General features: G+C 40.1%; 1 protein-coding gene across 1 annotated transcript in view; it reads right to left on the bottom strand.

Moving 5' to 3' along the window:
- FBXL17 (F-box and leucine rich repeat protein 17) overlaps nucleotides 1-23,915 on the bottom strand; it is a 485,100-nt gene that overhangs the window by 14,485 nt on the left and 446,700 nt on the right. The window contains exon 8 of the mRNA XM_073344633.2: nucleotides 7,498-7,640. Within this exon, the coding sequence (XP_073200734.1) occupies nucleotides 7,498-7,640 (143 nt within the window). The remainder of the gene's footprint in view (nucleotides 1-7,497; nucleotides 7,641-23,915) is intronic.

A 23,915-nucleotide genomic window follows, 5' to 3' on the forward strand; every position in this document is an offset into this window, starting at 1 on the left:
TGACGCCTGTGTAAGTCTAATTTATGTCAATTGCATATCAAAGAAATTCCAAGGAGATTTAGTCATAGGGTATTTTAGTGGTAACCATTTAAAATCTATTTATATATGTTCCTTATGCAACTTTGTGTTTAAGAACGTCTCTCTTGAATGCATGGAAATTCCTAGAAAAGCATAACACACAGTACCTACCTAGTACTGATTTTGCTCTGGGGGGGGGGGGGGGAAGGCTAGTCAGAAGGGGCAAATCTTCTCACCTCCCCCAGACTGCAAACTCATACAATATAAAGACATGGATTTTAATCAGAAAGACATGCAAATAAATCTTTCTCCACGCTCCAAGAATTTGCTTTAATGATGCCCCAGATACCCGGATGCTGGCATTTTCAACCTAAATGAGCAGTCATTGGAAAAAATTAGTTCTGCACAAAGCTGGAAAAAAAAGTGAAAGAAATTATTTTGTTCTGTAACATCTCTATTCAGTTGCTGTGGGAAAGGGCTTGTCATCTTATATCTGCCAATTTCACATTGCCTTTCAACACGTGAAATTCAGGGATGGTGCTTCTAAGATTCCTTACTTAGTTCACGCCTTCTCAGGCTGCTACTTTTCTTCACACCAAGGCTCCACAAAGAAGTAAAAGGGTCCCCCCATGGTACTCCTAGCACCACAATGTTTGCTCTACAGAATTAATTCAATTCTCAGAAAGCTTTGGTTACCCAATACATTTTTTTTAATTAATCCTGAACACTGTTTTTCCATCTGTCCTGCAACTTTCTCAGAGATTTTTATTCCTTGCAGTTCAGTTGCCTTCCCAAATGTTGCACAATCTTTTTGAAAGAAACTAGGAAAACATAAGCCATCAATTACAGGAATACAGATTATGCAGTATATGTGGTTTAGCTGCTGTTTGATGTGGTAAAACTTGTTTTCAGCATCAAGGCAATTGATTGTCTATAGCCACTGAAGACCGGATAAACCTATTGCTCTTATTAGATCCCTGTTGATTGTACAAGCAGTTTTAACTAATCCACAAAATAAATATATGTAAAATTGATCAGGTGGTTCAGGGTTAGCTCTAATTCCCAAGGTCAAGTAACGCTTTGAACAATTTCTAAGTACATAATCTTAGCCCAATTCATCAAAGGCAACTCACACACTGTTTTCTTCTATTGGCTCTAACAAAACACTAAAGTTTAGGAGATTAAGTAGAGTCAGCTTCAAAAACCAGAGCAATTCTTCTAACATGCTTATCCTCCCCTCAATCTGGAAAACTATAAAAGCTGAGGCTGTGTGATGCTATTTAAAACTTTACAGTTGAGCTGGAATTTTTTATTCATTGCTGGCTGAAATACTTTTCTTCACTGCTCTCCACATCACAACAAATTCATAGCATAGTTGTCGTGCACAGATTGTTTTATGATAAAAATGTGGTTCTAAAACTTGTATCCAATTAGGGCTGTGCTTGTTTCACAATGTGGTTCACAAGCTGAACTTTGGTTCACAGGGGACTGAAAGAAATAATCCCTGTATGTTCACTAGGAGATTTGAGATCAGAGGTCTCAAACCTCCAAGGACTCATAGTCATTTAATCTCTGGTCCCATGGACTCTGGCATAGGCTCCACTTCCCCTCTTTCCCGTGGATGCTCGATCCCCCCTCTGCCCCCAGCCCCACCCCCACTCCACCTGTTCCATGAGGCCCCGCCACTTCCCGACCCCCATTCACCACTTCCCCATCCTCATTCCAACCCCTTCCCCAAAGTCCCCATCCCAATTCCCCCTCTGCTCCGCCAATATTCCAACTCCTTCCCCAAATCCCTGCCCTGGCCCTGCCTCTTCCCCACCTCCTCCGCTGAGCACGCCACGTTCCTGCTCTTCCCCCACTCCCAGAGCGTGCTAACGCTGCCAAACAGCTGATTGGCGGCGGCTGGGCGGGAAATGCTGGGAGGTAGGCAGAGGAGTGGGGATGCAGTGTGCTCGGGGGGCAGGGAGGAGGAAGAGGTGGTGAGGAGGTTGAGGGGAGCTTGGCTGCCGGTGGGTGCAGAGCACCCACTAAATTTTACCCAGGGGTGCTCCAGCCCTGGAGCACCCACAGAGTCAGTCCCTATGGACTCTGGGACCTTCTCCTCTTAACTGAGACTTCTTTGAGAATGGAGTGAAAAGGATTATGTGAAGGGAAGGAAGGGAGGATGGCTGTTGGAGGGAGGTTCATTATTTTTAACAGATGTGCAAACAACCTCTGCCCATGTTCACCAAACTTTTGTGAGTGTGAAATGAGCAGAGGTGGGTGAATTGTTTTCAACAATTTTTTGTGTGTGTGCTGAAAAATGCATTTTTCAGGTCCCAAAAATATTCACCAAATTCAGGTTGAATTTGACAAATAGTTTTGGTTGGGAATTTTTTTTGAAGAGTTGAAACATTTAGTTTCTTTTAAAAATTGATTTGAAACAGCGATTCAATTTCAAATTTGGCCAATTAAAAACAACAAGAGAAACAAAACAGGAAAAGCACCTGAAATGGCTGAATCAAAACAAAAACTTCAGAAAAATTAGTTTGAGTCAACTCAAAATGTTTATGCTGATTTGAAACACAACTTTTGGTTTTTTTTTGATTCAATGAAAACATTAAGAAAATGCTGTTTTCAGTTCAAATCGAACCAGAAAGTTCCCCCCAGCCTGATTTTTCGGTTCATCTTCAAAACAAACAAAAAAAAACCCTCAACAAACCCCATTATTCACTCATCTCTAGACCTGAAGACTCTGAAAGCAGGGGCCCAGTTTCAGGAAAATATAATTATTCAAGAAAACACTTGACCATGTGTTTTCCTTAGACACAAGCTTAAATGTGTTTCTGACCAGAATGTGATTAAAGTGAGACCAGGTCTGATTTTGAGTACCTTTATAGAATTGAGCAGCTCACACAGCTCTGTATCCAATCGATGTATGTTTTAATTATGCTTTCTACCTCTTCTTTTTATAGAATGGACAGTGAAAAGGAGGAAAAAGGAGGAAGGAAAAGGAAGAGATTTTTTTTTTGGATAAATAGGTTTCATTGTTCTTATTTCTGACTGAACCCAAGAGGTTGTAAATGAAGCTAAAACAGAAAAAGTCTCAGATTAAGAAAGTTTGCATTTTGATACAGTTTAAACATTCAACTAATCCTTGAAAATACATTTAGATAAATACATTATTTATATAAAGCAATACACATTTCAATTGAGATTAAAGAGAATTCAGATATGAATGCTGTAGCTTTTTTGTTTACCCTCTCTCCCTCTGATCAGTGTGCCTATTTTCCCAGCTTGTCCCACTAAACTCTGACATTTTGAGTCTGGACTTCCTGATGTGAAAATTCATTAGCTCTAGCACAGGATAATCCCAAAACCCTTCTTTCCCCAAAGTCTCCCACTGCACATACCATGAAGTTAAACTGCCTAAACCCAAATTTGGGTGGAATGTTCATATCTTAGATTTACCAACTTTTGAATAATTGTAAAATTATAGCTGAACATTCTTTTTTACAAAATTCATCTTTACAATTATTTTTAATGGAAAAAGCAGTAAGTGCTGACAATTTTAAAATACTCCATGCGATTAAGTTTTTTACTCCAAAAGGTCATGAATTCAAATTCTCATAACCTTATCTCAACATCCACATTCTTGATTCATATGTTTATACAAAGGTGATCAAGAGAATGGAGCTACAGAAAATAATTTCCTTTGAAAGTAACACTACAGCATTTTTACAATTCTTCTACTTTTTTTTAAGACAGACTGTTATATTAATGATATGAGACATCAATCATATATCAAATCAGAAAAGGATAGCTTGTACACAAAACTTGTGTTAGCGCTCAGAGCCAGTAGCGTAAGGATGCATGTCAGAAATCTAGGTCAGCAAAAAGATATGCTCTCTTTCTCTCTGTGGCTAATTCCTATTTTAAACCTGCAAATACAACACGCTACAAGAGTTACCACCATAACAATGAAAGGCAAAAAAGGTTACCTACCTTTCCATAGCTGTTGTGGAGTTGTGTTGTACATATCCATTCCATTATAGGTGTGTGAAGGCCTTGTGCTCAGATGTCGGAGAACTTTTCCCCTCAGCTGTACCCATTAAGGTGGCTTGAATGCCCTCTACCACCACACATCACTGCATGCTGGTACAAGAGGGCGGAGCTGCCCACATCCTCCCTCAGTTCCTTCTTAATAGATAGCACATAGCTATCTGATGTTTATGAGTCAGATCCTGCAAGAACCACAGCCCTTGAGTTTGTAGAGTTCTGATGTATGCCCCCAACCTAGGGATGAGGCATCTGTGACCAAAATGAGCTCTGGCTGCGGAGAAAGAAAGGGATACCCACACAAACATTCCAAGGATCCGTCCACCAGTCCAGAGAGGACAAAATTACCCCTGGAACATGAATCACTCTGTTTAGACGATGACAACAGGGGGTATACACTGATGTTAGACATCCTTGAAGCCGACTGAGGCATAGTCTCGCGTGTCACACCACGTAAGTACACGTGCTCATGTTCTCCAGAAGTCTGAGGCAAATGTGCACTGTAGTAATAGAATGTGCTTTCAGAACCAGATCTAGAAGTGTTTGGAACCTTGACTGAGGCAGAAATGCTCTGGTTTGCATAGCCTTCAGTAGTGCTCCAATAAACTCTTTGTACAGGTTTTACAATTGATTTGTCTTGACTGAGTAACAGACCTAGGGCACTGAAGGTGGATTCAATGATGGCCCTGCTGGACAGCACTTGACAGCATCACCGGCTCCTCACCAACCAGTCATCCAGATAGGGGAACTCATGGATTCCCTATCTTCGCAGATATACTGCTACTGGCACCATGCACTTTGTGAAAATGTGAGGGGATGCTGATAGGCCGAATGAAAGTACTTTGACTTGGTAATGTGTTCCATTTGCTATGAACCTGAGGAACTTGGGGTGCTCTGGACACATCTCTATATGGAAGTAAGTGTCCTTGAAAGTTGAGAGCAGCACCCCAGTCGCCCTGTTCCAGGGAAGGAATTATGAAAGTCAGGATAACCAGGCAGAACTTAATTTTCTTCAGGTACTTGTTTAACTCTCTTAGATTTAAAATAGATCCAAGACTTTTCCAAAAGGAGGGACGGCCCCTCAAATGGCAAACCCTGGATGGTCTGCTGTACTTCAGGGGGGAGACCAGAAGTTTGCAGACACAAACACCTCCTCACAGAGATAACAGATGCCATGGAACAAGCTGCTAAGTCCGCCGCATCCAAACTGTCCTGAAGAGCTGTTCTTGCCACCAGCTTACCCTCCTCTATCATGAGAATGAACTCCTGCCCGGAGTCCTCCAGTAGCCTGTCTTTAAACTTCATTATGTTTTTCCACAAGGTGAAGTTATAGTGACTTAGTGGAGCTTGCTGGTTAGCAATTCTTAGCTGTAGACCTCCTGTTGAATAAAGTTTACGGCCAAACAGACCAGCCTCTTTGATTCCTTATTCACTGGCACCAATGCTTGGCACCAATGCTTGCCTCTCCCACTCATTAGTTGCTGCCACCACTGAAGGGTCTGTGGATGGGTGAGAGTAGAGGTGTTTGAAGCCCTTAGAAGGGACACAGTATCTCCTCTCTGCCCATTTTGCCATAGGCAGGTGGGAAGAAGGGGTCTGTCAAAGATTTTAACTGGTTCCAAAATTGCTTAGTTAATCAGAAGCACCACTCTGGAGAGTCCTGCAAAAGCTAAAATGTCCATTATCTTGTGGGATTTCTCGCAGACCTCTGCCACTTGAATGTCTAAAACAAGGCCACCCCTTTAAGCAGTTCTTGGTGAGCTTTGTTATCCTCTGGGGTGAAGAATTGCTCACAATCTCTACAGCCTCATCTTGTGATGAGGAAGAAGCTGCACCAGGATGCTGAGGCAATGGCTGATCTGCCTCTTGTGGTGGAGGAGCTGTCTGAGCAACTTCCAGTTGCTTGGTGCCTGTACACTATCTGTGATGCCAATGATCTTGGTGAACCCTCAAGGAAGTCAACTCAGACAGGTGAGGAGAGGTCCTAACAGGGAGAGGGACACCCCATGATGTCCAGAATGACCATTAACATGTGGATGGTGGGCCCCATGGTTGCACATGCCATTGTCCCTTGTGATGTGCCCAGCGTTGGAACTGCTGGAATATCCATGGACCACACGCCTCTGATGGAGGGTAAGCTTTCTAGCTAGTATGGGACAAAACAAGCCTCAGTTCTGTATCTGACAAAGATGAGTGAGTCCTGCGAAAATGGTGGAGCAGAACCCATGTGGACAGGAGACAGGTAAGCCAAACCTAGAGATGGTGGTACAAGGGACGTTAATGGCGGCTTGCCCTTGGAGTGTACTGGCCTCCCAGGTACCAGAATTGGGATCAGTACCATATGCTCTTGCAGAGCTGGCATAGGTACTACAGTTATTGGTACGAGTGGAACACTTTCTGCATTGCCAGGGACACCGGTACTGAGAGGTTAAGTAATTCTCTGGCAGCAGTGTATGCTCCCGGCATCATCTGTACTGGGATTGGGTCTTGGGTCTGTGAATAGAAATTTCAGGGGATGGCCTTGGTGGACCTGGGATAGGTCCCAGAGTCGACAGAGTCTTTGCAGCAAAGGAGTGCTCCACTTCCTCTCTCCCAGAGATCTTGCTTTTAGCTGGCCTTGGTACCAAAGGTCTTCTTGGACAAGGTACCATGTCCTTGGCAGATCTGTCTCTCTTCTTTGGTACCAGACACACAGAGCATGGTGTTGAAGACATCTCAGTAGGGGAACTCTGCACTGATGGTGCTGCACTTGGAGTATACTCTGGACCCAAGGGCTCTGATGGAGGAGGTGTGCCGCCTCCATAAGGAGACACTTAAGACTCGCTGCGCTGTCTTTTTTTGAGTGAGGCTTAAATCTTCTGCAAATGTGACACTTGTCACTGATGTGGAACTCCCCAAGATATTTCAGGCAGATGAGGTGTGGGTTATTGGTCTGGCACATGACTGGCAAGACTTGAACCCCAGAGAGAGAGGCATGGCTCCAGTCCCAGTCTCAAAAATCAAATCTGGTCCAAAAGTGACCTAACAACTAAAACCTAACACTAACTATACATTATATCTAACTACGTACTAAACAAGAAACAGACTATATACAAAGAGTGAGGGAAATAAACTTGTGCTAGCCAGACTGGAAGCACTCCAACAACCATCACTGGTGGTAAGCAGGAACTAAAGGGGATTGGAGGTAGCTCTTCCCTCTTACGCCGGCACACAGTGGTGCCCAGTGGCAGAGTGTGCTTAAGTCACTCCAGTGGGTACCGCTGAGGGAAAAAGTTCTCCAACAACTGTGCATAAGGTGCACACACCTGCAATGGAATGGACATGTGCAATCACTCGAAGAAGAAAGATATTTTTATAGGAAAAAATAAACAAGTCTGTCTCACACATTCCATACATATACTCAGAAGCCTACATCCGCTTTTCACAGAAGCTGCTTACCTTATCGCATCTCATCAACCCTAAATATCTGAGAGACTTGCTGCTTTGTGCAATTTGGGTGGCTCCCTGATCTGTAATTTCTTTACACCACCCAACATCCACTGTCTCTATTGTCATGCTGTATCGTCCAATGGCTATCAGGGCTGTAAAAATAAGAAAGACAAAGTACAGAAGTTAATAGCAGAGATGGAGGAACTAGGTTAAATAGACACATGCACACACTTGAAATCATGCAATTGGAACTAAACTCCTCCTAGAGCATTTTTCATAATTTTTCCTGGGAGCTAAGTTTAAAATATCCCTTAGAAATATGCTGTACAGCACATAGCTTTCTCTACTCATCTGCATAATGTTTTCCTTCTGATAAACATTTTCTACATTAATACTTCACTTCTACGTAACAACCTGTATATTTCCAAATTAGGAATTAAAAGCATTAATTTAATATTTAAAAGTATATTCTAGTGAAAGAAAGGAAATGTGTTATGGTGAATTACAAACAATTAATTAGAACTCTTTCTCTGAATTATTTACAGAAAACAAATAATGTAATGTTAAAAATTATCAGAGTGACTCAATTCAGTTTCAGTTATTGGAGCATTTCCCCTCTAAACCACAAACAAACAAACAAACTTACTGTTATTTGTATTATATATTGTCAAAGTGCTACAAGATATATTATCCCACTAGATAAGACAGTAGATGTTTCTAGAGATCTGTTAGCAGAATTGTATACTGTATGGACTCCTTCAATTGATTTTCTGAAGGATCAATCCATCCGTGAAATAACTATAGAATACGAGACAATTCCACCAGACTCTCCTGCGAGAACAACTGAGATTATATTCCTTTTATGAGCAAACACTCTGCTACAGGGTTGCCAACCTGATAAACAATTACTACAGGAATATTCAGAGAATAATAGGGCATTTTATGACTCATCAAAACAAGTTTTTAAAAAACTACAGGTAGCAGATGTTGTTCAGTGTGCATAAAGTTTTCTATAACAATATAGTCTATAGTACACCACTGTTGCTTTTCATAGCTTGTACTGATGCTGTAACAACAGTAGTTTGCTGCACCTTAGAATTGCCTCGTCAGTGACAATTTTTTAATAGAAATAAAAAAAATTGTGAACATTTTTTGTTACTTATGCTATGTCTAAGATTTATTGTTATTCATGGCTTCTGCTTGTTTTGAAATATAGATCTTTTTAAACTTAATACAAAATCACATAGTAATAGCTACAGTTTTTTGGAAAAGGAATTACAGTTGTGTCCATTGTTATAAACTGTGAAGTAAGTTTCTTGCTGTGCTTCCTATGGGCATATCAGCTTCTCCCATATAACATTCTTAATGATGAACATTTTTATTTACCAAACTCCACAACTGTTGCAGCATATTTTCCCTCTTGCATTGCAGAACTGGTGCAAATATGTAATGGGCAGGAGCATGTTCTAGCTGGTGTGAGGAACCTGGGGATGCATAGGCAAAACAAGGCCTATCTTGCAGGCCTTACTATATTTATGAGTAGCCTGTCTGCCTTGATCATCCTCCCAGCATCTCTAACCCACAAACTAGCAGATTGGTTATTTCCGATGCCATGCTGCCATTGCCCTGTTCTCTCCAAGTGTGTGTGGAAATGCTACAGTAATGTTATGCTGGGTATAGGGTCAAACCTTGTGAAGCTGATGGGTGTAACAGTCATCCTTCATTCAGGATAAATGTAAGAAGTGAAGCTCCTTTTGGAGTCAAATAGCGGAAACAATAGAAACCACTGCCCAAAACACAGGCCATATGCAGGACTGGTCAAGAGCTGTACTATGTGGGCAGAGTTGTTTTACTGAGGGTTAAACGCAAATGTAGAGGGCTGGGTATTGTTTTGGTGGAGTTGAGTGTGTGTTTGAGCAGATGCAGCCAGAAACACCACAGAAACAATCAAGAAAACAGCAGGAAGCCAAGGACAGCCAGAGAAGCACTTGCAGTATGACACTGATAGTAAGCTAAGAGAAAGAGCTTTTTGGGAAGAGTGCCAGATGAGGCGGCTTTGGAATACTGAGAAAGGAAACTTTCTTCTATTGTTTGATTCCTACTCTGTGAATGGTAACAGGACTTTTTATATATTCTTTGTAAATAAACAGGATTGCACCACAGAAATCCTGACTCTGTCGCCTCCTAATGGAAACAACCTGTCAAGACCCCGAAAACTGGCTATCCAACTGGGCGAAAAGGGATCACATTAATTTAATCCTTTAACTGGCATCATTAATTTATTCTGCAATTTGTTGCATACATTAAGACATGGTTTCATGGGCAGATTTGATGTAGAGCATCAGCACTCCAGTTCTATTCTGAACATTCCCCTGGGGCCATTCCTTCTGTTTCTCTATCATCTCCAAAAATTACTCCTGGGGGAATTCTGTGCTACTGTGCAATGCAGAATTTTGCAGAAATTAATATTGTCTGCACAGAATTTCCTTTTCCCCCACCACAGAAATGGGCTGCAGAGATGTTGCCTGCCACTGGGACCTGACAGAGGCCAGCTCGCAAATAGAAGACAAGGATGGTGGAAGGGGGAGGGAACTGGAGGGTTTCCAGCAGTTGCTGTTCCTAGCATGTCCTGAAGGATGAAGGTGGCAGCATGTAGGAAACTGTGCAAGCCTGGTTCCCAGCATCAAGCTGTTTCTCCCTCTGAATCCCTGGACTCTAGAAGGGTAGGGTCTGTCATTATCTGGGCTGGGGGGGACCTGGCTGCTGGACTCATGGGGGGTGGTGTGAGGGTCTGGGCTTGGGGAGGGGCCCGCTGCTGGGCTCTGGGCGGGGGAAGAGGGGGCCTCTCAGGGAAAGGGGGTGTGAGTGTCTGCCTCCCTCCTCCCCAGCTGGGCTCCGGAGAGAAGGGGTCAAAGAAGCAGAAACTGGGTTGTTGTAGGGGTTTCTTTAACTCTCTACTCATGGGGGAATTTGTGTGTGTGTATGTATTGTTACAGACATACTTGCTGACAGGTATTTTGAAATAAATTACCAAAATAATTGAAACTGGTGTGATTATATAGTGTTATTTTGATAAATAAAATTTGCAGAATTTTGCAGAACTTTTAATTTTTTGGAGCAGAATTCCTTCAGGAGTAAAAAATGTACTGCTAACACAGAGTGGCTAATGGCAAGTGATGTGGTGGCAGGAGAGCACATAGCTTTGTTGCATTTCTCCTCTACACAGCCCTTTTATGTGTCATCCTTATGAAAACAGAACAGAAAATTATAAATTTTCTACAGAATTTTTAAACCAATCTAAAAAAAATTATAGCAAGTATATACTTCTCTAAGAAATTCTATAGGTTGGTTTAAAACCCTACAGAAGGAATATCAATAAGACAAAAAGAACATTGTCAATTTGAAATCTAGTAATTTTCAAAAAATAAGTTACAAGTCATTTCAGGCACTACACCTGTCCTTGATTCTCCCTGCCAAATTTTGCAATATTATAATTAAGGCTGCATGTCTGTCATGGAAGTCACGGATTCTGTAACTTTCTGTGACTTCTAAAGTGTCCAATTGGGTGTGCGGGAGGGGGCTCAGGGCTAGGGGATGGAGATTGGAGTGCAGGGCGGTGCTTACCTCGGGGTGGGGGGCTCCTACCCGTATGTCCCTGCAACTCCTAGGCAGAGAGGCCAGGGGGGGTCCGCGCCTTGCCCACACCCACGATCTGTTCTGCCTACCATATCCCTAGCCTCTTACCTCCCCATCCATCCACCAGCAAATGACACCTGGGTTAATTTTAACTTTAATTTGATTTCTAGGTTTGTCTTAGTAAATTGTCCTGATTTAACATAAAAATGGAGTTGCCTGTTGTAGCCCCACAGTTAAGGTGCAGATGAGTGTTGCACTTAAAATAAGGGTTCAGCTTCTTTTTTATGGCTGAAAAATACAGCATGTCTTCCCCAAAATTACAGAACTTATTCTTTCAGTAGAGAATGAATTTTCTAAGAATATACAAGTAAATTTGTTAAATACTTATGAGTTAACTTTATCTCTTCCCTGCAGGGATACCATCAGGGTAAATAAATGAAAAAAATCTAATGTGAAATCAGTTTGATTTAATACGGGACCACAAACACTGAAATGCCTTAATCATACGGTTACTGCCATGAGAGGGCAGAGTTAAGGTTTAAGAGAGCTCTAACTCTGTATTTCCATCCCTTAACATATTTGAAGTTATTTTAAATTTATTTCTTAACTCCAGGTTTAAAATATTGTTGTTAGAATAATTACATCTCTATAATTAGTGTTTAGCCTAAATTATCGATACGTTGTCCTAAGCTTAACTCCATTTTAACATAGTTTTTTACCTGGGAAAAATATAAGAAGAACACACTATGATTTGCATAATTTATCCAGGTAAAGTGACTGAATGTCTAGTGTAACTGAACATAATTAGATTTATTTAAAGAAATAATTTTATTAAAATGCACCTGGCCCTAGCAGAACATTTCCTATATCAACAAGACCTACTGCAGTTTAACTGAAAATAAACCGTTATGAAATCCAATTGTGCTGCTGTTCACTTCTTTCCGTCAGCTACACATTGTATATGCAACAAGCACCACATTAGCCAACAACAGGACAGGATTTGAGAGAGATGTCTTCAAATATTGGTCATGATTGACTAGAGAAAACCATAGCACTATAAATATATATACATTCATTTAAAACAACCTCATGTTGGTTTATTAGATCTAATTAATCATTAAGCCTTTAAAAATATAAGAATTAAAAATTTTAAGCTCACTAAAGGCTTACATATCAAGTAGAAACCAATCTTTCCACTAAATCATACCAGGTAATGGTTTTCTTCTTATGGTACTTGCCATTACATTTTATTTACAGCATGTATATCTTGGCTCATGTACTATTAAAGGGTCTGTGATAACCATCTACAAGCAATTGAAGGGCTTAAGAACAAAGAAGGGTGAGGATTTTTTCAAGATGGTCCAGGGGGAAATAACTAGATGAAATAGAATGAAAATGAGCAAAGGAAAATGTAGATTGAATATTAAGAAAATTTTGTAAGAGTCAAATCTGCTGGACTGTAGTATATTCTCCCAGGGTAAATTGTGGAAGTCTCTTTGCTTGAGTCATTTAAAAAGTGAGTGGACAAAGCTCTGGAGAGATTACAGAGAACAATGTTGTACTGGCAAGGATCAGACAAGAGGATTTGAAAGATCTTTTTCACTGTCAATTTCTATTCTATTAAATTAAAAGAAGAATGATATAAACTATGCAGATAAATTACAGAGACTTCAATGCAATAAACTGATATTACATATAATGTTTTGTGATATTGCATTTCCACTCATCTGTGGAATAGCATTCAGAAAATTAAGTAATTCCTTGATCTTAAAATAAACTCTATTCACTGGTGAAGTATACAGCTTAGTAAAAGGGATGACTTATTGCAGCTGAAGCTGATTTTAAGTTCACCATATACTAACATGTTTAACAATTAAAAGGATAAAAATAGCGAATCTAGATTGCGTGCATGTATTATAAATATGTAGGAAACACTGAATATACATTTAATATAGAAAAACATTAGCTTACATAGGAAAAAGAGCCTTCCCTTATGATCAACTATTAGTGGAGCATAGTACTCCTGAATAATGCATTTTTCAGTCCTTCAGAAAATATAATTTTATTTATTTTCAGCTTCTAAAAATGAACCCACTGTAATCCTAAAGTCAGTGCTCAGGCAAAATCCCTCACTGACTGCAGATACTTTGTCTGAATAAGGCCAAGGACAACAGAATTTGGCGCTCTGGACCCAAACTGGATGCCATGTGCAAAAGCTCAATTAAAAAGGCTTTGCCTGTAGGATCCGTGTCCCCCAAGACTTGCGCTGAACTGCTGTGATAACCTACATGGATGTGGCAGGCTGCAGCTTGCCAACCAAACCCCTCGTGGCCTAATTGATCCATGTTGTGCAAAGACCCACTTGTGAACAAATTATAATAAGACCTCTTATAATATTTCAGTTGCTCCTGTACACATTGGCAGGTTTGAAGGTTGTCCATGACTAGACTAAAGATTGCTTCCCAACCTAGCAGACATAGACTTACCATCAGTAACCTAAGCATATGTGACCTCTAGGCTTAATTATTGCAACTCATATCTACAAACAAATCTGAACACTGTGAAAAAGTTCAAATTGGTAGACGTTTAGAACACAGCAGCCCTTCTGCTATTCAATACAGGTCACTGTGAGCATACCACCCAGCTATTCACCCTCTGCACTAGCTTTCCAAAGAATGAACAGTCCAGTTCAAGTCCTCTGTCCTGATAGTCACAGCCCTCCATGGCTACTATGGTCCTAGCTACATGAGAGATCTCATCTCCTTCTGGGGTTATGATCTTCCACGACAGCTACATTTCAGTGGAATCACAGACCAGTTGACTAATACGGAGGCTGATGAACCCAGGAGCCAGAACTTTCACAGGAACTGGACCTCGAATATGGAGCTCACTAAAGCCCTGATCCAGCACACAACTTAAGCATATGCTTCCTTTTAAACATGAGTAATTCCTATGAAATAAAAAAAAATGACGATGGATTTCATCACTCAACTAAATGGAAACTCATCTGTTCAACTTGTTTTTCCCACAATACACACACACATCCATACCATAAAACATTTTTTAAAAATGAATTTCACCATTTCCCCCACAGCTTAGGAAAGAAAACAGAAAGAGAGAGATTAGTATTGTATTTCCAGTGTTTAATATTTAAAATGAGCTCATAAAATATGGTGATAAAGGGTGGGTGAATAGATAGGTAGGTAGGTAGATAGAAGGACAAGACAGAGAGATAATCAAGCTTTTGTCCACCCGGAAATATTTTTATAATGGAATGCTATACCATCTCTTTTTGGGTAGCAAACCTGCTTTTTAATAAAATAAGTATGTTTTGTATTTCTGTGGGCCTCACCTGCCTCAGGCTGCTTGAGGTCTGCTGTGATAATTTTATTGTTATACCTTTGTGCATTTGTGGCTCCGGCAACATTTCTTACGAATGACGTATGGGACTGCAATCAAATGCAAAAGGAATATGGGGCATGACCACATTGGGAAACCAATCTAATATGATGCCGTGAGGAAATGAAAAGGGAGAGAGTCAGACTGCTTCCTTAGAGCAAGTCTGTTTTCTCTATGAGTTTAGCAAATCTGGTTAAATTCCCTTTATCTGAATGCATATTTTGACCTTTGCTTGGAAACTAGGTGACAAATCACTCAACCAGTGGGAATGCAGTAATTTTTATTAAAAATCTGTTTGGAAAGGATACAGTATTTATACACCTTTAAAACAAAGAAAAATGTATCTAGTTAATTGTATTAGAAAAATATTCTATCTACTTAGGCTACATTATGTTAGCTAAAATAACCTTCAGTTTCGATCAGAGTCAGAAGGAGAACCAGGGGACTAGAAAAGAGATAATATCTTCAAGAAATATGGAAGGGGAGACCATTGGCTGGGAATGGCGAAACGTGGCCACTGGGAGCTGGGAGCGGCTGTACCTGAGGAAACTCAGGTAAACAAAGTGTCTCGTAGGCCACCGGGACTTACCCTGAACAAGCCGCACACCAAGTTTGGGAATTCCTGGTCTATGGTGACAGCTCAATTATTTCAAAGTTCAAAGCTGGTATTTATCCAGTTTCTTTCCTGAATTGATACAGTTAATTTTGAACTCTGCAAGGTGTATGAGTAGTTTACATTTTTCACTCTAATGTGCATTACTTCACCTAGCTTGTTGAGATCTCTCTGAAGTTCCTCACCATCCTCTTAGTTCCAACTACCTAAATACGTTTGTGCCACCAGCAAATTTTGCTTCCTCACTATTCATCCGCCATTCCAGATTATTGATATAACAAACAATACTGAACTTAGTTGGAACCCTGAGGTATTCCTTTGTTTACCTTTTGCCATGATGAAAACTAACTATTTAATTCTACTTTTTGTTTTCTGTCTCCTAGCCAGTTTTTCATCCATCACAATACTTTGCCTTACAGCCTGTAACTACTTAACTTCTTTAGTAGCCTTTGATGTGGGAAGTCAAAGGGCTTTTGGAAGCCTAAATAAATTATGTCAACTGGCTATCATTTATCTACTACTTTATTGATATATTCAGAGAATTCACACAGATTATAGATTTCTAGATTCCCAGGCCAGAAGGGAGCTGCAATCATCTAGTCTGCAATCATTTAGTCTGACCTCCTGTATAACACAGGCCATAAACTTCCCCAAAATAATTCCTACAGCAGATCTTTTAGAAAAACATCCAATCTTGATTTAACAATACTTAGTGATGGAGAATCCACCACAATCCTTGGTAAATTGTAAATGAGACATGATTTTCTTTGGCAAAACCCATATTAGTTAGACCTGATCATATCATTATCTTCCTGGTGTTTTGTTATTTTGCTTTTAATTATCATTTCAACCAGTTAGCCAGGTACAGATGTAAAGTTTATTTGTGTATAATTCCCAGGATCACCACTACAGCCTTTAAAAAATATAGGTACAACTTTTGCATTAGTACAATCCTCTAATCCTCTGTGGCTGTTTTTAACAAGAGATTGCATTTTTTTTAGTAGTTCAAGTCACTTTATCCTTGATTTCCTTCATACTTGGTCTTCCTGCAAAATGATTTGGAAAGACTGGAAAAGTGAGATGCATGCAACTGGATGAGATTCATTACTCAACCTGTAAAGTCATACAGCTAGGAAGAGGGAATGAGGGTCTGAACCAAAGTCCACTGAAGTTAATGGAAAGACTCCCAGTGAGTTTAATAGGCTTTAGATCAAGCTCTAGAGTAGCAAGTTTGAGAAAGAGTTAGGGATCCTAATACATAGCAAATTAAATAGGAGCTTCAAATGCAATGCAAATTGGAGGGGAAAAAAGGTGAAAACTAAACAGATACACAGGATTACATATAAAACTAAAATGATAAGTGAAAATATGCATAGCTCTGGAGTGACGTTGCTTAATTTACAATCTTCATGATTATGCTTTCTGCTATAAAAATTATTTAGATCATTTATTAAATTAAAAAAAAAAAGCTACAAAGACCTCCATGGTTTGTAGCAGGACTTTGAAATTGGCAATGTGATACACGAAGGTGAAGGAGGTGTCTTTTGCTTGTCCCATGCAAATCTGTTAGGTTTGGCTTAGTTCTGAGCTGCTGAAAATCATCATTTCCACTAACGCAAATTCTGGCTTGCTGCCTAAATTCCTAGATATTATATTAGCACTGTGCATGTACTACTTTGTTTCAGTGTGCCACACACTATGTATGATCTGTTGCTCAAAATCTTAAGCATTCTTTTGCATGTATGCACAAAAGAGCAAAAATAAGAAAGTAAGGGCAACTTCTCTCTGGCATTTCCTAACTTTCAGTGCTTGACTTTGCACTGTAAACAACACTGAATTAATGTAGGTTTTTTTAAAAAAGAATATATAGTACATATACTCTAGAAAGAGAAGAGTTAGGAGATATAAAAAGACACTCTATAGAGATCTTCACGATTATAATGTAAATAAAAGACAAAGTATTCAGTTTCAGATGATGGTAGAAAAAAGAGCAATAGCTTGAAGCACAGGAAAGAAACGTTTAAGCTTGACATTAGGAAAATAGTCTTAACAGTAGTGGCAATTATAGGAAATGGAATACATCACCAAGAGATGTGATTGAGACATCACTATTGCATATTTCCAAAAAAAAAAAAAAAATTAAATCAGATGAAATGGGAATGATGAGGCTATATAATCCAAGGGAGGCAATTCTGAGCCTCCAATTGCTTATTGCTATCTATCATATTTTTAAATTTTTGTTTCATATTCCGCACAATTTGTAATATCCTTTTAACTTTGTGGAAAATAATGTGTCTTACCCAACCACCAGTTTTGTTCCTTTTCTATCCTATCCCTAGCCCATTCTTTTTCATTAAAATGGAGCTAAAATTAACATAGCTATTTTGCTTAGAAAGTCTCTCTCAAGGTTCATAAATTAAAACAAAAATGTATAATCTACATAACTGAAAACTGTATGCCCACTTCTTTTGTTGCTCTAATGAGCATGCTGCATATATGCACAACATAAAGTTGCTGCCTAAGGTGGAGACCCAGTCACCGGCGACCTCCTTTACACACATAGAAGAGCTGGGGAGTAGGCAGACAGCAATTTCTGTGAAGACATCCAAGCAACTCCAGTGCAGTGGGATCATCAGCAGACCCCCTGATGATGGTGTGAGCTGCACTCAGAAGAGGACATTGCCAGGGGCTGGTAGGTAAATATGAAGTAAATGTGGACAGTGACAGCATTAATTTTGCAACATCTTATATTTATGCAGACACCTGACTAATCATGCCAAAACACGTTTCTACACCAGCAACATTCATTTATGCCAGGACAGCTCTGGGAATACTATTCACAGTTAACTGTTGTAGCATAATCAACAAGGGTAGGAACATTGTGTTTGTGGATTATGCACAAAAGGCTAAACAGAGGAGTTTAGAGATGGATGCACCATTATGTGCCTACATTTGCATGTAAAATTACAAAATCTGCAAATGCAAATCAAGGATTCATACTTGTAAATGGCTAGTTAAGTGTCATTAGCCATTTGGAAGTGTAATACTTGATTTAAATACACCCTAATGCAACTGCACGTGTATTTTCTACACTCATATTTTGAAATTTGGTACTTAAAATAAATCTGTTTCATAAGCCTTATTTAAAAAAACATAGAGATTTATATTTTATAAAGTGAACTTCACACTATGAGTGTTCCAAATGTGTTGATATTTTGATTCTTCCTTTTTTAAAAAAAATACTTTTGAATTTAACACATGCAAGTAAATTTTAGTTCCCTACACATGATAAAAAGACACAATAAAATTAAAAGTTCTGGCTGGCAGTCTGTTCTGAATGTTTTCTATTGTGCCTACATGTTGCTCCTGGACTTCAGGAAAGCAGACTTCGACTCCCTCAGGGAACGGATGGGTAGGATCCCCTGGGGGACTAACATGAAGGGGAAAGGAGTCCAGGAGAGCTGGCTGTATTTCAAGGAATCCCTGTTGAGGTTACAGGGACAAACCATCCTGATGTGTCGAAAGAATAGTAAATATGGCAGGCGAAACGGTGAAATCCTAGCGGATCTCAAGCATAAAAAAGAAGCTTACAAGAAGTGGAAGGTTGGACATATGACCAGGGAGGAGTATAAAAATATTGCTCGGGCATGTAGGAATGAAATTAGGAGGGCCAAATCGCACCTGGAGCTGCAGCTAGCGAGAGATGTCAAGAGTAACAAGAAGGGTTTCTTCAGGTATGTTGGCAACAAGAAGAAAGCCAAGGAAAGTGTGGGCCCCTTAATGAATGAGGGAGGCAACCTAGTGACAGAGGATGTGGAAAAAGCTAATGTACTCAATGCTTTTTTTGCCTCTGTCTTCACGAACAAGGTCAGCTCCCAGACTGCTGCGCTGGGCATCACAACATGGGGAATAGATGGCCAGCCCTCTGTGGAGAAAGAGGTGGTTAGGGACTATTTAGAAAAGCTGGACGTGCACAAGTCCATGGGGCCGGACGAGTTGCATCCAAGAGTGCTAAAGGAACTGGTGGCTGTGATTGCAGAGCCATTGGCCATTATCTTTGAAAACTCGTGGCGAACGGGGGAAGTCCCAGATGACTGGAAAAAGGCTAATGTAGTGCCAATCTTTAAAAAAGGGAAGAAGGAGGATCCTGGGAACTACAGGCCAGTCAGCCTCACCTCAGTCCCCGGAAAAATCATGGAGCAGGTCCTCAAAGAATCAATCCTGAAGCACTTACATGAGAGGAAAGTAATCAGGAACAGTCAGCATGGATTCACCAAGGGAAGGTCATGCCTGACTAATCTAATCGCCTTCTATGATGAGATTACTGGTTCTGTGGATGAAGGGAAAGCAGTGGATGTATTGCATCTTGACTTTAGCAAAGCTTTTGACACTGTCTCCCACACTATTCTTGTCAGCAAGTTAAAGAAGTACGGGCTGGATGAATGCACTATAAGGTGGGTAGAAAGTTGGCTAGATTGTCGGGCTCAACGGGTAGTGATCAATGGCTCCATGTCTAGTAGGCAGCCGGTGTCAAGTGGAGTGCCCCAGGGGTCGGTCCTGGGGCCGGTTTTGTTCAATATCTTCATAAATGATCTGGAGGATGGTGTGGATTGCACTCTCAGCAAATTTGCGGATGATACTAAATTGGGAGGAGTGGTAGATACGCTGGAGGGCAGGGATAGGATACAGAGGGACCTAGACAAATTGGAGGATTGGGCCAAAAGAAATCTGATGAGGTTCAATAAGGATAAGTGCAGGGTCCTGCACTTAGGACGGAAGAACCCAATGCACAGCTACAGACTAAGGACCAAATGGCTAGGCAGCAGTTCTGCGGAAAAGGACCTAGGGGTGACAGTGGACGAGAAGCTGGATATGAGTCAGCAGTGTGCCCTTGTTGCCAAGAAGGCCAATGGCATTTTGGGATGTATAAGTAGGGGCATAGCCAGCAGATCGAGGGACGTGATCGTCCCCCTCTATTCGACATTGGTGAGGCCTCATCTGGAGTACTGTGTCCAGTTTTGGGCCCCACACTACAAGAAGGATGTGGATAAATTGGAAAGAGTCCAGCGAAGGGCAACAAAAATGATTAGGGGTCTGGAATACATGACTTATGAGGAGAGGCTGAGGGAACTGGGATTGTTTAGTCTGCGGAAGAGAAGAATGAGGGGGGATTTGATAGCTGCTTTCAACTACCTGAGAGGTGGTTCTAGACTATTCTCAGTGGTGGAAGAGGACAGGACAAGGAGTAATGGTCTCAAGTTGCAGTGGGGGAGGTTTAGGTTGGATATTAGGAAAACTTTTTCACTAGGAGGGTGGTGAAACACTGGAATGCGTTGCCTAGGGAGGTGGTGGAATCTCCTTCCTTAGAAGTTTTTAAGGTCAGGCTTGACAAAGCCCTGGCTGGGATGATTTAATTGGGGATGGGTCCTGCTTTTGAGCAGGGGGTTGGACTAGATGACCTCCTGAGGTCCCTTCCAACCCTGATATTCTATGATTCTATGCTTAGGTCCCAGGTTACAGAATGAAGTTACATATTAGATGTGGCACAACACATTTATACAATCAGGAAAGGTAAGCACAAACTGTCAGACTTAATTTTGAATTTTCCAACTTTTGTCAGTGTGTATCACTCCAAACCTCAACATGAATTAACTTTAGCAAGGTGTCTGTGTTCGTTAACCTTATGATTGGTCCATTTCAGTCAAGATACACAGTTTTGAATTGGGAGGGATAGCCAATGACCACAATATTGTATCTTGCCACTAAGTTAATTATGATTAACTAAACCTGTATTAATCTCACTTGCTCATATAAATCGGTGTAAATGGATGTTTAGAGTGAATACTACTGAGACTCAGGAAAAAATGAACAAAAATTTAAAATGGCTTCATACTGTGAATCATCACAGACAGACTCAAAACTTAATGAAGGAACTACTTTCAGACAACACAACTGACAGACTCTATTAAATACTTTAGATGTGTCTTGGATACCCCAACAGAACAACTGTAGCCATGTTCCCATGAAAAGAAATAAACAGTTTATTACAGTGGGTGTGCAGTGGACTCATCAAATTTCTTTCAAATAATGACACCTACAGTACATATGCAAGATGTTTGTAGCTGAATGGTTACACGTTATTTCCATCTTCCTTAGAATAATAACTCTTCCAACATTAATTAGCTGCAATGCATAATAAATGGGATAAAACTTCATGAAAGTAGCTTAGTGTAATCACCTCGGGAACTCTTTGAATAATAATTAACATGATGGAAATGCAAACAAAAATGTTAGTTCCCAAGGGCTTGAAAAACCCTGTTTTTCTTTGAGTATTTCTTCAGTGCACTTTGCATTCAATAGCATAATCTCAGTTTCCTCAGGATCTTCACTAGTAAGGGCCATTTCCTGAGGGACCCTATAGGAAAGCACTTTAATTTGGCTAAATCCTTCCTCAACAGAAGATCTATTAACAGCGAAACTGATAGCTTTATTGGGTTTACTGGGTATTTAGTCATTCAGCATGGCACTACTGTAACAGAGGACAATGCTTGAGTTCATTCCAACTAGATGTCCATTTACCAGTACCTACATTCTATGGGGACTATCAATATGATAGGTACTTTATAGATACTCAACTAGTTATAGTAACTGGCTAACTAGGGGGAGAGAGAGAGAGAGAAACAAGGTAGATGAGGTAATATCTTTTCTTGGACCAACTTCTGTAGGTGAGAGAGACGAGCTTTCAAGCCACACAGCTTGCCTCTCTCACCAACAGAAGTCGGTCCAATAAAATATATATAAAATATATTACCTCCCCCACCTTGTCTCTCTAATATCCTGAGACTGACACAGCTACAACTACACTGCAGAGAGAGAGAGAGAGAAGAAACTGCATATACAGTTTTGGATTTGCAAGATACTTCAGACTGAGTTTTTTAGTTATTTGTTGAGGTACTTTGCGGGAAGCATTCAATGACCAAGAAAAAAGGTACTGGCCGTATTTGCAGTGGTTAGGACAATTCTAGGGACAGAAACACATCTAGGTTATTTCAAACACTGGAATTCATTGTGTAAGGTTTTGCAGTAATCCAACCATATGTGGGAAAAGAGGGAGCTATGCAAACTGGAACTTGAGTCCAGGTTCACAAATCATTTGTGAACACAATAGAACTCTAACCCTCTCTGAACTGCGTGATTGATTTCAATGTGAATGTTTTGCACAGCTCTATTGTTACCCATTATATTGTGAATATCAGAAAGATTATCACTATAAAGAGAAGCTTTAGTAAAAATTGTGGGATCACACATGGGGCCCCCATTTTCTTTTTTAATATGGTGAGAAAGAAAGATTTGACCTTGAATGAAATATTAACTAAATCAAACTGATTATGAAAAATGATTGAGGATTATCTGCTATGTTACTTCAACGTTATGGACTACGAGCCAAAGCCTGCAGTCTGTTAATGGGCGTTTGAAGTGAGGATCACAGGATTTAAACTATATTGTTAACTGATATTGAAACAGTTTTAATACTCAACAAGTATTTAATTAAAATACAGTTACCTTATTAAACCAAAATTAAATGCATACGCTACTCAAGCATATTTAAGGTTTATAGTTGAAAGTTTTTACAAAATTCAAATCAATGGTGTTTTTCTAAAATGCAGAAGTTAAGCTTATCTGGCTAAGCTGGTCAACTGGAAATCATTTCCTTTTGCCAGTTAATATAAACATAGTTTTGTACCTTTGTGATCTTATCTGAGAATCTAATTTACTGGATCACTCACCTTATAACTTAATATTGGGCAACTGGCTCAACAGAGATCCAAGGCTAAATTGAAAATCATTTTTGGTAAAGGATGTCTGCTGGTTGAAGAGAGGACATGTGTGTATATATATACGTAGACACACTACATTAGAAGATAGATATGAAAAAAATCTTCAGTTTAATGTCAAGCTGTAAGCATTCAGAAAAACTGGCATTTAGAAAAGCAGAATGTATAAAATATTGAAAATGTAAAGTAAAAAATGAGTCCAACTCTGCCATATAACCATTATACCACACACCACTATAACTCAGTGATGGTGTCTCTTTAATCTCTCCTTGACAGCTAATTATTTATTTTCTACATGTTTTGTATGCTGTGGTAATACACAAAGAACGTTTCCTTTTCTTGATAGCAAAGGACAACAGATAACGTTTCAAAATTATATTCGGCAGATGTTCCACATAAGTTGCAGGATATGGACTGGTGGATGTGAGGCATGCTGGGAGATGGCTAGGAGGGGTTAAAGCAGTCTCAGATAAATACTGGCCTGTCATCACCCCGTGATGGATTGTCAATGTCTTGTAATGACAACGTATGGCCTGGACACCTAGTGACCAGCCTACATCACAACCACGTTAAGCTCTCTGTTTGTGTGGTTCCATGACCCAGCCTCTTGAAGTCTTGTGACTGCTTTCAAATGCTTCAAAACAAAGGCAAGAGAAGCCCTATCAACCTCTTCCTCCAAAATTAATAATAGCTAAATGGTACTGCTTACTTCTAAAGGAAACTAGGTTACCCACCAATAACTGAGATTCACTGAATATCTTGTCTCCACAGATCCACACTCTTGGAGTCATGTGTCCTGCTATCTACTGTACAAAGACGGGAAGAAGGAAAGGTTCCCTTCACCTTCAGACACTAACAGTTTCAGACTTAAGGTCTAAAGCCAGTCCTGAGTCCAGAGTGGCTCCGAGCACTGCCCCCCCCCTGAGAGCCGGTTCTGCAGCTCC

Source organism: Lepidochelys kempii, chromosome 5 (genome assembly GCF_965140285.1).
Source record: "Lepidochelys kempii isolate rLepKem1 chromosome 5, rLepKem1.hap1, whole genome shotgun sequence".
In the NCBI taxonomy this organism is placed as follows: Eukaryota; Metazoa; Chordata; order Testudines; family Cheloniidae; genus Lepidochelys; species Lepidochelys kempii.